General features: G+C 37.5%; 1 protein-coding gene across 2 annotated transcripts in view; it reads left to right on the forward strand.

Moving 5' to 3' along the window:
* Window positions 1-15,143, forward strand: part of LOC110030969 (probable protein NAP1) — a 71,497-nt gene that overhangs the window by 22,371 nt on the left and 33,983 nt on the right. For both annotated transcript variants that reach the window (XM_020733975.1, XM_020733976.1), the window contains 5 exons: window positions 1,285-1,369; window positions 3,404-3,529; window positions 3,673-3,780; window positions 5,915-5,959; window positions 6,038-6,180. In XM_020733975.1, coding sequence (XP_020589634.1) covers window positions 1,285-1,369; window positions 3,404-3,529; window positions 3,673-3,780; window positions 5,915-5,959; window positions 6,038-6,180 — 507 coding nt within the window. The remainder of the gene's footprint in view (window positions 1-1,284; window positions 1,370-3,403; window positions 3,530-3,672; window positions 3,781-5,914; window positions 5,960-6,037; window positions 6,181-15,143) is intronic.

Consider the following 15,143-nt stretch of genomic DNA (forward strand, 5'->3'; position numbering starts at 1 on the left):
CGGCATTCCCTTTTTGGGTCTCCCCAAATTGGGTAAATATATCCATCAGGGAGAAGCGATGCTCGCTTAAACTTACCCACCGCAGACCAGAGGCGAGGGAAGTGGGAAAAATGGCGACAATCGTCGCAGAGAGGAGCAGAGATAAGAGATCGCGCACGTGATCTGTCCCGCGTGCGAGAGGCGAACGCGGGAACGAAGCCTCCTCAATGGCACGAAAGAGTGGGCCGAGCGACCGAACGAGCCATCCTAGGGCTAAGGCAGGCCCACGGGTTCGAAGGGATGAGGCGGGGAGGGGAAAGAAATTTAGGTTAATGGCTTTAATATAGGTTATTAATTATAATAATAATAATAATAATAATAATAATAATAATAATAATAATAATAATAAAATATTATTTATCATTATAATTAACACTTAAATAGGTATTTTCCCCAAGACGCGTCGTCGCAATGAAACGAACGTCCCCCCTAGGCAAAATCGATGTTCCAGAAGCATCGATGCAGTCCGTTTCGTCATCCGGAGTCGACTAGGCAACCTCATCATCGATCGGGTTAAAAATGTGTCGCGGTCCGAATCCTATCAAAATTTCTGCTCGAATTCGATTAAACAGGACGACGAAGAGTACAACGACGCCAAATCAACGAGCAAAGTCAATCCTAAGGCCGACAGTCCTATAGGAATGCTCCCTGTGTTCCTTCGGAGTAGCCTTACCTGCTAAGCAATAGCGGTCAAGATTACCACATGGAACGTCAAGTCGAGCGAATAAAAGTTCAGAATTGCTAACGGGGAGGACTCCTTCACTAGTTTTCTGGGAGTAGTCGACAGAAAGGTCCTACGGCTAGATCCTAGGCTACTAAGGAGGGGAAAACTACACCTCGACCGAAAGCGAGGTCAACAACCCCCAACCTCTTGGATGTTTCTGCTGTGCCTTCCCTGCCACCCTGCTTGTGCCCCACACCCTCCAGACTCTCTCCCTGCTACCGCCACCTTCCAACTAGCCCCTCCCTCCTGCTGTCCCGCCACAACCCACCGATTTGCTCCTCACTCTAGGATGTTTTTTATGCTTGTGTTATTATTTCCCTCTTGTCAAGAGTCGTTGGTTTTAACCACCCTATTAAATTTCAGCAATAATATTTGTGTTTTTATCGTGGTTTGGGTTAACTCTAGTATCGCATGTATAATCATTTTGCATTTTTTGTTTGATCGGTTCATTTATAATCAGTTTTTCTTTATCGTATATCTGTCATTTTCATTTTCTGATATTCTAATTTCCACTTTTGCAGATTGGTCCAGTTTGTTGATTCATATGACCACCCACTAAAAGGGTTGCAAGAGGACCTTAATTTTGTTAGCCCTCGTATTGGAGAAGTCATATACCAACCTAGTCTCCTCTTTAGTATTTCATTTATCTTAATGCACCCAGTGGCCTTTTGAAATAAAATGTTCCTTTTTTATAGTCATTTGCTTAATTTTTGCACCTGTTATTACAGCTTTGTTTCCTCTTCTCCCAAAATTTCCTGAGACTTCATCAAACAAAGTATATTTATGTCCATTTGATTATCTTTAGCCTGTGTATATATATATTACAGCTTTGTTTCCTGAGAGTCCGAGTCGTCAGCAAAACAAAATATATTTGTCCATTTGTATATCTTGAGCTTGTGTACATATATGTGTACAAACGAATGTATCTCTACTGGTAAATACAAAAGGACTTCATGCTTCTGATAATTTCATCGAGAGGTTTTTAACTTCAAACTTATAAGTAGTTGTATTTCTTTGTTAAGGAATCTGCACTCGAAATATGCAACATGTTCAGTCACCCAAGCTATCCATTGGTTATGAGATGTTTTGGTGCTAAATATATAAGTTCTATTTTGTGTTCTTTATGCAAACGTCTAGCACTTTGATTGAATTATGAAAACTGTGAGATCTTAGTGTGGAACTTTTAATGCAATTTTGATTGTCATATTTCAAACATTTTTTAATAATCCTTCAAGCATTTGCTTTTTAATTTAATGATTTACTTAGTTATAATGTTCTGAAAACTTGTAGAAGCAGTCACTCAACATAAATATAATTAATCAACCTTCAAGCACTGGCATTTTTTTTTAACATCATCGTCAATCTCACTGGGATTAGATTTATGATTCTTGATTTCATTTAACCCCTGCGGACTGCTATATTTGGTGTTAAATCTTTTTTCTCAATTCTTTTGCTTAACTTCTAAAAATATTATCATTAATTTTCCTTTCTTCCCAACTAATGTGTTCCAATGAATTTTAATTATCCACCTTGTTCATGCTTATTCTAGTCTTCTTTGTACTTCATACCTAAATTTATTTTTCCTGCACTTCAATTTCTTTTGTCTAGTTAACATTATAGATAAATTCATTTGTAAATGAATGAAAATCTTAAATATCTCAGATATCACAATGCTTAATCTTATTAGTCACAGGCTCAAACAAAAGTAATTGCATTTTTAAAAATAATGCCTTTAAAATTGGAGTATTTTCCACCACCATTTTGTTTTTTGTATATATATATATATATATATATATATATTTATTTATTTACCATATCGGATATTCCCACTCAAGCATCACTATTTATCATTACCATTAGCTTTGTTGCAACTCTTTTTGGTTGATCTTACCAATCCTTGTTCATTCAATCTGATTAAATATCACATGAAATGCTAACTTTTGTTTATGCAAGCCTTTTTTGCACGAATTTTGGGCATACTAGTGTTCATGCTTTATTTCTTTCCCACTCCTTTTAAATTTACTTTTTCTTCAACTTGTTATCTTTTTTGCATCTTCTTCCCTTTGTTCCAAATATCATATCTATTTTCCCCATTTTTTGTTACTCAGCCAACATATATTATTATTGATATTGAGATCTGTTCATAAATCTTTATCTACTAAAAATTTTTAAAGTTTGATAATAGGTTATGCTTATATTTATAAAAGACATGATCTAACCGAATGATTAGTTTGTCAGAGTTAATTTGTCATTTGGATTATTGTTCGCAGTCATTTGGCTGAAAATCAAGTCTTTATTTGGTAGTGTTGTGGCAGGCTATATTTTTACAAAATATTTCAGCTAATTTTACAGATAAGAACAGTCTGTCTGAAAGTGAATTTTCCTCGTTGACTAACTGTGCGGAAGAGATTAAATTAAAAACAAACTGATTTCAAATCTGACAAAAGGATTCAAATGCTAGAACTACACTTTGGGGGCCATAGGCAATATCACCCAACGACATGTTAACTAAAATTTCAGTCGCTACAAGATAATGTAGATGCAAAGTCTGGTGGTTTCATTTCAGACATTCTTTAGTTTCCGTTTTAACATAGTTTATTTTATTTGAATTCTAATCACTTCCTTTCTTCTTAATTGCAGGTGCTTGAAGCAGTTGGTCCAATTATTTTTCTTTCTACTGATACTAAAAAGTTGCGGAATGAAGGATTTTTAAGTCCATTTCATCCTCGTTATCCTGATATACTTACAAATTCTGCTCATCCTATGGTTGGTTTATTGTTTTTGAATGTCCCTCTCTGTGAATTTTTTATGCCTGGAGTATATTCAGCTTGATGATTGTTTCTTGTGTTGTAAAATAAACTTTTAATATTATATTTCTCGACTTAGTTCTTTCTCTTTAATATGGACAGAGAGCCCAGGATCTAGCTAATGTTACAGCCTATCGTGAATGGGTTCTGTTGGGTTATCTTGTTTGTCCTGATGAGCTACTTCGGGTTACAAGTATTGATATTTCTATGGTAATTCTTACTTATCTTTTATTTATGACCAAAGTTGCTGGAAAAATAATTTTTTTATGATTCTGCAATTATATATTTATTATTTCTAACTTGAATTATGGGTACGATAAAGTGTTTTTAATGTATGTCCATGCATCAACTGTATGATATATGTTTTACATTGTTTCAAATGTTCTTAATGCTGCTTGTTTTCACATCAATTCGGAGGATGCTAGTGTCCTAATAATTCTCTTTTTTGGGTTGCATATTGCATACATATGGTACATTATTTAATAGCTTCGTTGCAAAACAATGTTGCACGAGCCTTCTTTCTGGACTTGTTATATTTGAACCACTGTTGTCGTTGATGTTTCATTGGTTATTACTGTTAACTTCATAATCATCATCAGTCTTAGCTAACCTTAAGTGTGGACTTGTTAATCTTTGCCATTTGCTTCTATTATTGTGTTAGAACTCTGTTTTCTGATCATGGGGTGTTTTTTTTTTATTATTGCTATTCATCTTGTTTATTTGTTTAGGTTGTGCTTTTTGTTTCTAAAATATTTTAACATGTTTGAATTATACTAGTTTATTTTAGCCTCTTCTCATTAGATATTATTGCCTTGCTTCTTTTTCCTCTTTAGTACACTCATGCCAAAAAATATTTATCTTAATTCTCTAATTGCTTATTCTCGGCATGTATTCCTTAATTCATTTGTATATTTGTCTTTTTTGCATTTTTCCTTCTTTTTGCTTCACATTCATAAGGGGATCTATCTTTTTTTCTGCACAGGGAACTTGCTTGTTTATGAAATTATTTTGAGTTTAGTGCTCAGATCTATATAGAACATGTTCCCACTCTATTTTTCTTTAGTGATTAAAATATTATCAAAATTTATTTAAAGAGTGCTAACTAAATATGAATGCACGCACGCTTAGTTGTTTGTGTGTGTCGGTTTTTGGGCGGGGTGTGGGTCTGCATTCTACATGTCATTGGATCATTCTTGTTTTGCCACACTTTGCCCTTTGATGGATGATTAAATAATCGTAAAAGTGCTTAACTCTATTTTCACGCAATTTTATTATTTTAGATGAAAATCAATGGTTTTAGGTTGAATTCGAAGATTTTATAACTAATAAAACAAAAAAAAAAATGTATACTAGTAATGCCCTGGTTACTAACATTATTTTTCATATTTAGGCGCATTACATATGCCCATAAGGTGGTTTAACGAATGGTGTGGAACTACTAATAGACTTCGAACTCAACTTTTTTAGGAGCATGCATTTCTATGTAAAAAAATGGAGGACCCACCCATTGCCCATTGTTCTGAAATTATAAATCTTGCCCATTGTGCAAAAGGGAGGAAGCGTGAAAATTAATAAAATTATGGAAGGGATTCATTGTCCGACCACTCCTTAATAAATCTAAAACTAATCTAAACTACTAAAAGTTTCTTAAATAAATCTTTTAGTGCTGCATCAGTGTCAAATTTAATTACTTGTGAAAGTGATTCTTGAGCATTTGAATTTAATGTCATGTACTAGGAATCATACTTTAATTGAGGAAGTATTCCACTTGTCAATCAAACAATGGATGTGATCCACCCCTCTTCTCATTCCCTTCTTTTACAAGAAGTCAAGCAATCTCTATTTCTGTATCAAAAGGCTATATTTTTTGATAGTCTTTTACTTAATTGATCTTGTTAAAGAATAAATTTAGGGACCAGCCATTTTCACACTAGCCCTTACCAGGAAAATACAACCAAGAGCAGTAACCATGTTGTCATTTTGACAACTTATAATAGAGGGTAGATGATATGGTTCATATCACCAACTTTATCAATCCTCATTTTTCAATTGTTCACATTGAATCTACAAGTGATGCTAAACCTATTTTTTGCAAATCTTTCTGAATAGCTTTTATTCATGTTATAATTTTATCAATCCGTCTATTGGATAAATTTTTTTCATGCTTCCTTGTATTCAAAACCAGTTAAAGTCATTTTTCAACTACCTTAGTTTTACTAGATGTTATTTCAACCATCCCTCTAATATAATTTAGTGGTTTGTAATATTGCAATTTTTAATTGGAACTCTATGTCGGGTTTTATATATTAGATCATGGTCACTAATTCTTCTTTTTCTTTTGAAGGTTGTGTTGAAAGAAAATTTAATTATCACATTATTTAGAGACGAGGTAGGTTTATCCAGCTTATTAAAAAAGCTAATGTTCTTGTTAGTTGTATGATAACTATTATGGTGTTGCATCTTGCAGTATGTTCTACTGCATGAGGACTACCTGCTTTATGTTCTGCCAAAGGTCCTTGAGTCTAAAAAAATGGCCAAATATGGGCGTGCCAAACAAAAAGAAGCAGATCTGGAATATAATGTTGCAAAACAAGTTGAAAAAATGTTAAGGTAAGGGTTCTAGTATGTTGGACTTATGTTTATGTTTTGCCATATTATGTTTCATTTTCCTTTTCTTTCTGTGTTCAATCTAGTAAGCTTGCCTATATTGAATGAGAAAGAATTCCAATTTAAATCACTTTGAAGATCATACATAATGTATGAATAAAATAGCTTTACTTTATATAGGAATGGCCACAATTGCTTGTTACCTTCAAAATTAACAATGTTTATTATCTTTGAAGTGGCATGATACATCATTAACATATTTTAAACCTCTCATTCTATATTAAAAAAAGAATTCTTATTCCCTTCATAGTCATCATTAATGACTTGTCAAACATTAAGCATTTCTACATTCATATTCCTAACAGTAATCAAGTGAAGGTCTCATCGCGATGTTGAATTCTTCAGTTTTATTAATTTTTGAGAAATTATAAATATCATTGTCATAGTTTGAACATTGCATCCATTGTAAGGAGCATAGATATAGAAACTTTTGTTAATCATCATTATCAAACTTCTCGGCAGACCTGATAATTAAGATGTTGTTGGCCAAACTAAATTTGGAATCTGGGGCAGATAGAAATATAGCCATCCTTATTTTTATGTCTTTTTAATCGAATGTAATGTAGTGATTTTGAAATTTTTATGATGCTTGATGCGCTCGAATTAACTGAGAAAGAAAAGCAGCATGAATGAATTTAATAGAGATTAAACATATTAAAGAGGATGAGCAAGGGGTACAATGAAGAATGCAGTTCAAGCAATAGTAATGGAGTCTCTTACAATTACTAGATTATGCCATTTATTTTCTATTGTAAACTAACACTAAAGGAGCATTGTAAGGCTGAATAAAACACGTTGGTTCGGTAATTCCAAAAAAATAAAGGATAAGATATTTACCGTATGAATTCAAAGGGAGGATGTCATTCAAAATTCATAAACTATATGTGGAAAGAAACTCAAATCATAGCTCTATACAATCACTTATAGGATTATGTGCGATTTCCAGTGTACTTGAGTCCTTTCAGACTATTTTGATAAGCCAAACATGATACCGCACTCTTTCAAGAAACAAGTTTTTGATGAAAATCTAAGCATGATGTTACGCCCATCACAGGACCGGTTCATTTGGGACCAGTCGAATGCCCTCCCACCGTCCCGCCAAACCAACAGGCGGGCTGATTCTATTGGAATGAAGAAGCGGGGCGGCACTTTGTTGCAAGAGGAGAAGGCAGGGAGAGGTTGGGGTCTACGAGAGGCTTGATTACTTACTAAAGGAGGAGAAATTAAAACAGATTTGAAGGGAAAGTGGAAATGGAAAGTTTTCAAAAGGTTGGGTGGGGGGTCTTTATGGGGAGAAACCTAGGGTTGATTTTCTTTTATGAATTTTTTGTTGTGGCTGTTGTTTTTTCTTCTCGTGGTGTTTCTAGCAACGTCTAGGCTATGAGAGAGACAATCTACCTCTCAAATAGTAGATCAATATTGTTTCTTGCTTGTTTTTCTTTGATTTTTGTAAAAGCAACCCTTGTTTGTGTTTTTTCCACCTATCTATTGCTGTTCGTTGTGGTTTGTTCGCTGATTTTGGTGCCGACGCGTATTAAATTGGTATCAGAGCATTGATCTTGGGGGGATGGTAGAAAAGAATGTGGATGTGCTTGAAGGAGAGGTAGGGCAAATCAGGTCGGGAATGGAAGAGAGGTTCGCCATGGAGAACAGTTTTTCTTCCATTGAAAGTCGGATGGAGGATGGATTTGAGAGCATAGGAGAAATGTGAGAGATGATGAAAATGCTCATGGAGATGCAAGTCAAGGCTGTGTCGATCATTTCAGCTGCAAATCCTAACCATGGGTTGACCAGAGAATCCTTAGCGAGGTCAAAAAGGAAGGAGATCGCGAGAGAAGACAACAAAGAAGACCTTCTTTACATACAAGAGCGCCCCTTTAGGATTCTGAGAGGAGGGGAGTGGAGGCTTCCAATGGAGGGAGATGGGCCGAAAATTGGAGGGATGGTGTAAGGGGCACAAAAGAGCACGATGAAGGGAGGGATTCAAGAGTGGGATTTGCCAATGACCGAAGGAGGAAGTTCCATCCTAGACACATGAGGGGCAATACTGGAGGAAGAGGAGGCTGGGGTGGAGATGCAAGGGTTAGGAATTTGGAGATGCTAATCTTCGAATGGGAGGATGTACATTGATGGGTGTATCGAGTGGAGCGATCTGAGGAAGAGAAGCTCATGGCAGAGAGATTTTTCTTGGAGGGGAATTCTTTAGCGTGGTTTCAGTGGATGAAGGCATGATATCTGATGTATTTATGGGAGGAGTTTAAGGATCGCTTGTTGGAGCGTTTCCGAGCCATTCGGTGAGGAGACTTACACGAGCAATTCTATGCTTTGACTCATGAGGGGGCGATTATGAAATTCTGAGAGAAGTTCAAGCTTTTGTCAGGGAGTTTGAGGGGGATTTTTGCACCAGGACTGAAAGAGAACTGCTTGAAAGACCTAAAGCCCGACATAAGAGCAACCATCCGCCCCTTGAGGCCGCTGGATTGAGGGAAATGATGAAGTTCGCTTAGATGATGGTGGATAAGAAATAGGTGAAGAAGTTTGACAAATGTGACAACACCGGAGGATTCTGCAAGAGCACTCTGACAGCCACTACACTACACCATGATAGCCACGATACCGAGGGCCCAGATGTTGTCATATCAGAAAGAGAAGCCGAAGTAGAAGATTATATGACTTCATCCCGGGTGTAATTTCAAGCGCCTCACAGATGCAAAAGTGCAGGACAAAAGAGCCAAAGGATTGTGTTACTGATGTGACGAGAAATATGCCCCAGGGCACCGTTGGAAGGAGCGCGCCCTTTATGTTCTTTTAGTTCAGGAGGATACAGAGAGTGAGGAATCAGAAGAGGAAGAAACGGAGGAAGGGCATCATCATTTGGATGTAGTGGAGGTGTCCCTCAATTCGGTGGTGGGCTTTACCCCGAATCACACCATGAAGGTAAGGAGGTGGATCGGGGAATAGCCTATTGTGGTGTTGAAGGATAGCGGGACCACACAAATTTATCTCAAATCAGGTTGTGGAGAAGCTAGGGTTGAAAGTAGTGACTACAAGAAGCTTCAGTGTCATGATAGGGATGAGAAAGGTAGAGAAAAGTTGGGGAATTTGCATGGGGTTGGTTCTAAAACTACATGGCCTACAGGTGGTGGAAGACTAACTTCCTTTAGATTTGGGCTACATAGATGTGATTTTCTGGATGATGTGACTGCGAACATTGGGGGAGATGAAGGCGGACTTTGACGATGGAGTTCCAAGTGAAGGGGAGGAAGGTGATGCTGAGAGGAGATGCTAGCTTATGCAAAATTATGGTGTCACTCAAAACCATGGTCAAGTCGGTTCGTGGAATAGGACTGGGCTACTTAGTGGTGTTGCAGAGCATTGAATAGATTTGAAATTTAGAGTGGGCAGAGTTTCCGAAAGGGTCTAATAGCTCGTACAACAGTTTACGAATGTCTTTTAGCAGCCAAGCGGGTTGCCTCCTCCAAGGGAGCACGAGCACACTATCACATTGAAAAAGGGTGTTTCTCTCATCAGCGTCAGACCATACAGGTACTCCCAGATTCAAAAGGATGCGATAGAGAAACTGATTCGGGAGATGCCCGGGCTAAGATTATTAGGCCTAGTGTGAGCCAACTTTTCTAGTCTCGTCCTGTTGGTAAAGAAAATAGATAATAGTTAAATATTCTGTGTGGACTGCCGAGCTTTGAACAAGGAAACGATTTTGGATAAGTTTCTTATTCATGTGATTGATGAATTATTGAATGAGCTTTTTGGGGCAGTTATTTTCTCAAAAAATGATCTCAAGTCACAAATTAGGATGAATCCAACAAATATGCACGAGACTGTATTCAGGACACATGAAGGACATTATGAGTTCTTAGTGATGTCGCGCCCTAACGATATTTCAATCCCTCATGACTATGGTTTTTCAACCTATTCTCAGGAAATTTATCCTGATTTTCTATGATATTATGATCTACCTTCGTACAAAGACACACATGTGGGACACCTAAGGACAGTCTTGGAGAAGTTGAGGGATCACCAGTTGTATGTTAACTTGAAGAAATGTTCTTTTGCATAAGTGTAATACATAGGACATGCGGTGACCAGAATGGGGTAAGCAGTGGATCAGTTCAAGATCGAAGCTATGGTTGATTGACTCTTACCAAGGAATTTGAAGGACTTGAGAGGATTCTTGTGTCTCACCAGATACTACCGGAAGTTTGTGAAAGGATATGATGACACGATAACATGACCACTGACAGAGCAGTTGAACAAAGACGGTTTCAACTGGGGTGAAGCAACGTCACATGCATTTGAACATTTGTAGAGGGCCATGACTAGCGTCCCAATTTTAGCACTTCCTGATTTTAGTAAACCATTATGGTGGAAACGGATGCGTCATGATATGGATTGGGAGCAGTACTCATACTGGATCAACGACCGATTAGATACTTTAATCAGGTTCTTATGGCCAAAGCGAAACTAAAGTCTGTATATGAACGAGAGTTGATGACGATTGTCTTAGCCATTCAGAAGGGGCGACCTTACCTGTTGGGATAACATTCTCTGGTCAAGACAGATCAAAGGAGTTTAAAGTATCTTATGGAGCAGCGGATGGTGACTGAGGAGCATCAAAGATGGGCCATTCAAGATACTAGGGTATGAGTTCGAAATTTAGTACCAGCGAGGATTGGAGAACTAGGCGGCTGACACACTGTCGAGAAAGGTGGAGGAACCCCAATTAACAGTTTTATCGATACCCTTTGTTTTATATTGGGAAGCCTTGAGATAGGAAAGTGAACTAGACGAGGAGCTGAGGTAGGATCCAAACAGTCATCCAAGATATGCATTGAGGGGGCAGCAGCTGCTCCACTAGGGGCAATTCGTGCTACCCAATATATCGAAGTATATTCCCAGATTAATACAACAGTTTCATGGCAGTGCGATCGGGGGACACTCGGGGGTGAAAATGTCCTACATTCATCTGACGACATAACTTTATTGGGTGGAGATTTGCAGAGATATCGAGGATATAGTGGCCAAATGTGATGTATGTCAGTGGGATAAGTACTTGACCACGAGACCAAGATGGTTATTACAACCATTAGCATTACTGGGGAAGGCGTGAGAAGAAGTGATGGTGGATTTCATCGAGGGTGTTCACGATGATCATGGTAGTCCTGGACCGTTTGATTAAGTATATGCACATTTCATTCTTTTACGACATCCCTACTCTCAGTTGCAGCGTTGTTTATCCGGGTAATAGTCTGTTTGCACGAAATACCAGAATCGATTGTCTTGGATAGGGACAATGTGTTCCTTAGCCACTTCTAGAAAGAGATATTCAAGTTCTAAGGGACAGTCCTTAAGAGGAGCTCTGAATATCATCCCCAGACCGATGAAAAGACGGAGGTGGTCAACAAAAGTGTGGATCATACCTGTGTTATTTTGTATTCGAAACGCCGAATCTATGGGCCAAGTGGATTGCGTGAGTCGATTTTTGGTATCATAATTCGTACCACACCACAACACAAGCCACTCCTTTCAAGATATTGTATGTGCGAGATCCACCTCACTTGATATATTATGGGCGTAGCGCTACACCAATATCCAACATCGATCAATATTTAACGGAGAGGGACAAGATACTGGCAGAGCTGAAGGAGTATATTCCGAGGGCTCAACAAATCATGAAAAGGAAAGCAGACGAACGTAGGAGAGAGGTACAATTTGAACTAGGGGACATGGCCTACTTGAAGCTGAGCTCTCTAAACAGAAGACATTAGCCAGAAGAAGCAAGAAATTTTCATCAAGATATTTTAGGCCTTATGAGGTGGTGACACACATCTAGGTAGTCGTCTACCATTTGAAGTTACTATTATCGTCTGCACCACACCTGGTCTTCCATGTTTCACAACTGAGACGTGCGGTTGGTGATTATACACCCTAATATATTCTTCCGCCAACGCTGATGAAGGACTTGGAGGTGATTTTGGAGCCGCTAGAAATCGAATGAGTGAGTTGAGGAGTAGAGCGAGCGAAGGGGATATTGGTTAAGTGGAAATGACAGTCATACTATGAAGTAACATGAGAGTCTTACGAGGTGATCCACAAGCATTTTCCATCTTTCCACCATGAGGACAACGTACTTCTTTGGGAGGGGAGTAGTGCTACACCTGTCACAGGATCAGTTCAAGAGGGACCGGTCGAATGCCCTCCCACCGACCCACCAAACTGATAGGTGCGTCGATCCTGCTCGAGTGAAGACGCGGGGCGACACTTTAATGCAGGAGAAGAAGGCAGGGAGAGGTTGGGGTTCACGAGAGGTTTAATTACGTACTCAAGGATTAGAAATTAAAATAGGTTTGGAGGGAAAGTGGAAAAAGAAAGTTTTCAAAAGGTTGCGGGGAGATTCATTAAGGGGAGAAATCTAGGGTATGTTTTCTTTTATGTATTTTGTTTGCGATTGTTGTTTTCTTTCTTCTTGTGGTGTTCCTAGCGACGTTTAAGGTGTGGGAAAGACGATCTACCTCTCGAATAGTAGATCAATCTTGTATCTTGCTTGTGTTTTCCTTTAGTTTTGTATGAGCAACCCTTGTTTGTGTTTCTTGCACCTTATCTATTTCCGTTCATTGTGATTTGTTTGCTGATTTTGGTGCCAAAGCATATTACATGATGTCACACTATTTCAACAAACAAGTTTTTGATAAAAAAGTTACATGGCAGGGAAATTATTGCATGAAAAGTTTATAATGAGCTGAATTCTACTAACTTTTCATTATTTTGCTTGTTGAATGCTTTGTTGTATTTGATATTGGATGCAATGCAACTTGTGGATGTCAACACCGAGATTAATGTTGAAATGTATTTTTTGGATAACATAGCTTGTGGTTTCTTGAGTTGAATAAAGTTTATGATAAATTTGATCTCGATGGATTTCGATACTAGTAATGTTCGAAACTGAGCCAAGTTTGAATTATAGTGGCATAGACAAGCTAGAATTTGACTTATCCAAATAATTGGTCCATATGGTTGATCTCTTTTTCTTGTACCAACCTATATTGCCACTCATATTCTCACTAGGGTGCAAACAAGCCATGATTTTAAGAGAGTTCCGTGTTTGCCTCATTCGAAAATTTTTAATTTAAAATTGGCTTGTGAATAATATTGTTGTGTTCGACTTGATTCAAAGTCTGTTCATTTGGGGCTCATGTTCGTCTCAAAAATTTGCTTGAAAGTTTCAAAAAATATATTAATTTTAACATTTTGTATTAAAAATTGAAAGTTAATATAAAAAAGGTTTTGATAAATATTATTTATTTAATTATTTAGTAAATCTGAGGCAAATCGAGCCAAACATGATCAAACGGCCTTCACGACTTAACCCAACCTTCATTGAAACTGTCTATTCTTCTTCTCTTTTCTTTTAATCACTTTATTCTTTTTTTATCTTCGTTGATTTCTCGCTTAAGTCTCTTTTAGAAGTTCACAAACAAATTTTATTGCTTTCGATGCAACCTCGTCTCTGCTATGGCGAACGAAAATGACAAAAATGCATGATTCGTGTATAATCTCAAAATGGAAACAGGAAGGAAAAGATTGTCTTAAATAAAGTGAAAGAGGGTTTCATACTCATTGATTTCATCCCCGAAGTCTAAACTGTGAGCTGCGACACTCGAAGGGTTGCTCGCCTCCTCTGCTTGCGGATCACGGCCCCTGCGCTGAACTCGCGAGAAGAGGAAGATTATTAGAGGGGAGGAACCGAGTTCAAGGATTTGAAAAGGGTGCTAGCCCTTCGACCGAAACCAACACTAAATATCACGTTGAAGTCGATTGTGAACAGTAAGATATAGGAGATTAAGGAATCATTAGGATTTAATTAAATTAATTAAATTTATAACTTTCATTTTTTTTATTTTTCATTCCATTCATACTTTATATATAATGTTATATATCGATATAATCGTTTTGGCGCGTGAATTTTTTTTAAATTGATTCGGTTGAAATATTGAGGGATTTGAAATTTGTGGTACATTTTAAAGTTGCCAAAAATTTTATGTGGTTTCTGAAAATCTTTTATAGTAGGTCCATGTGCCATTAGGTCAAGAGTTTGGATCTCTTCTTCAACTGACTTTTTCTATTATGGACTTTGAAGTGCTTCATGAACGGATTTGGGTATCTGCACGCTATTAAGATTTGATACAAAATCTTTATAAGTTGGTGATAACTTCTCTTATGCAATATAATTATGGATAGCATAATTTGTGCAATTTTTCTTGTCTTCTCCACTGGATTCCACCTCCCTTGCTACTTTAGAAATGTGTGAATTCAGGTTTGGTTGTGAACAATACTGTGGTTACATATTCTCTTTATGATGTTGAGTGGATTTCTTTCTCATAGTATATGCACGGAGTTCCTTGTTGTCAATCATAGCTTGGATGCTCTCAACTGGTAAAACTTAGGAGAGAGGATGCTTAGAGGGAAGCGGAATAAGTTGTGTTTACTCTAGTTCAGTGTGGGTATCTAAAGTAGTGTAGAGAAATGTAATAGGTTGCGATGACTCTAGATTAGTGTGAGTATTCAAAGTAGTGTCCCAACTCCCCTTGAATATGAGATTTGGTATAGTGGGGTTAGTGTTCAAAGAAGGTAACATCCATTGAGTTGTATATATTTTTTGTAATGAGAGAATAACACTTATACCCCTTTTTATTAGAAGTATGTCCAATGAAGATACATTTGATGGATTTTGGGTCATACTTTGTGCGGTTTTGTTAGTGACTGTGGACAAAAGGGACACAACTAAATACTTTTAGAGGGAGATTAGATGAGAAGGCTTTAGCATGAGGGTAGCATGAAGAGTGGCTTTGAATCCAAGAGCTCTGCTTGACATTTTATTAATGATATAT

This window comes from Phalaenopsis equestris, unplaced genomic scaffold, assembly GCF_001263595.1.
Source record: "Phalaenopsis equestris unplaced genomic scaffold, ASM126359v1 Scaffold000761, whole genome shotgun sequence".
NCBI classification, from domain to species: Eukaryota; Viridiplantae; Streptophyta; class Magnoliopsida; order Asparagales; family Orchidaceae; genus Phalaenopsis; species Phalaenopsis equestris.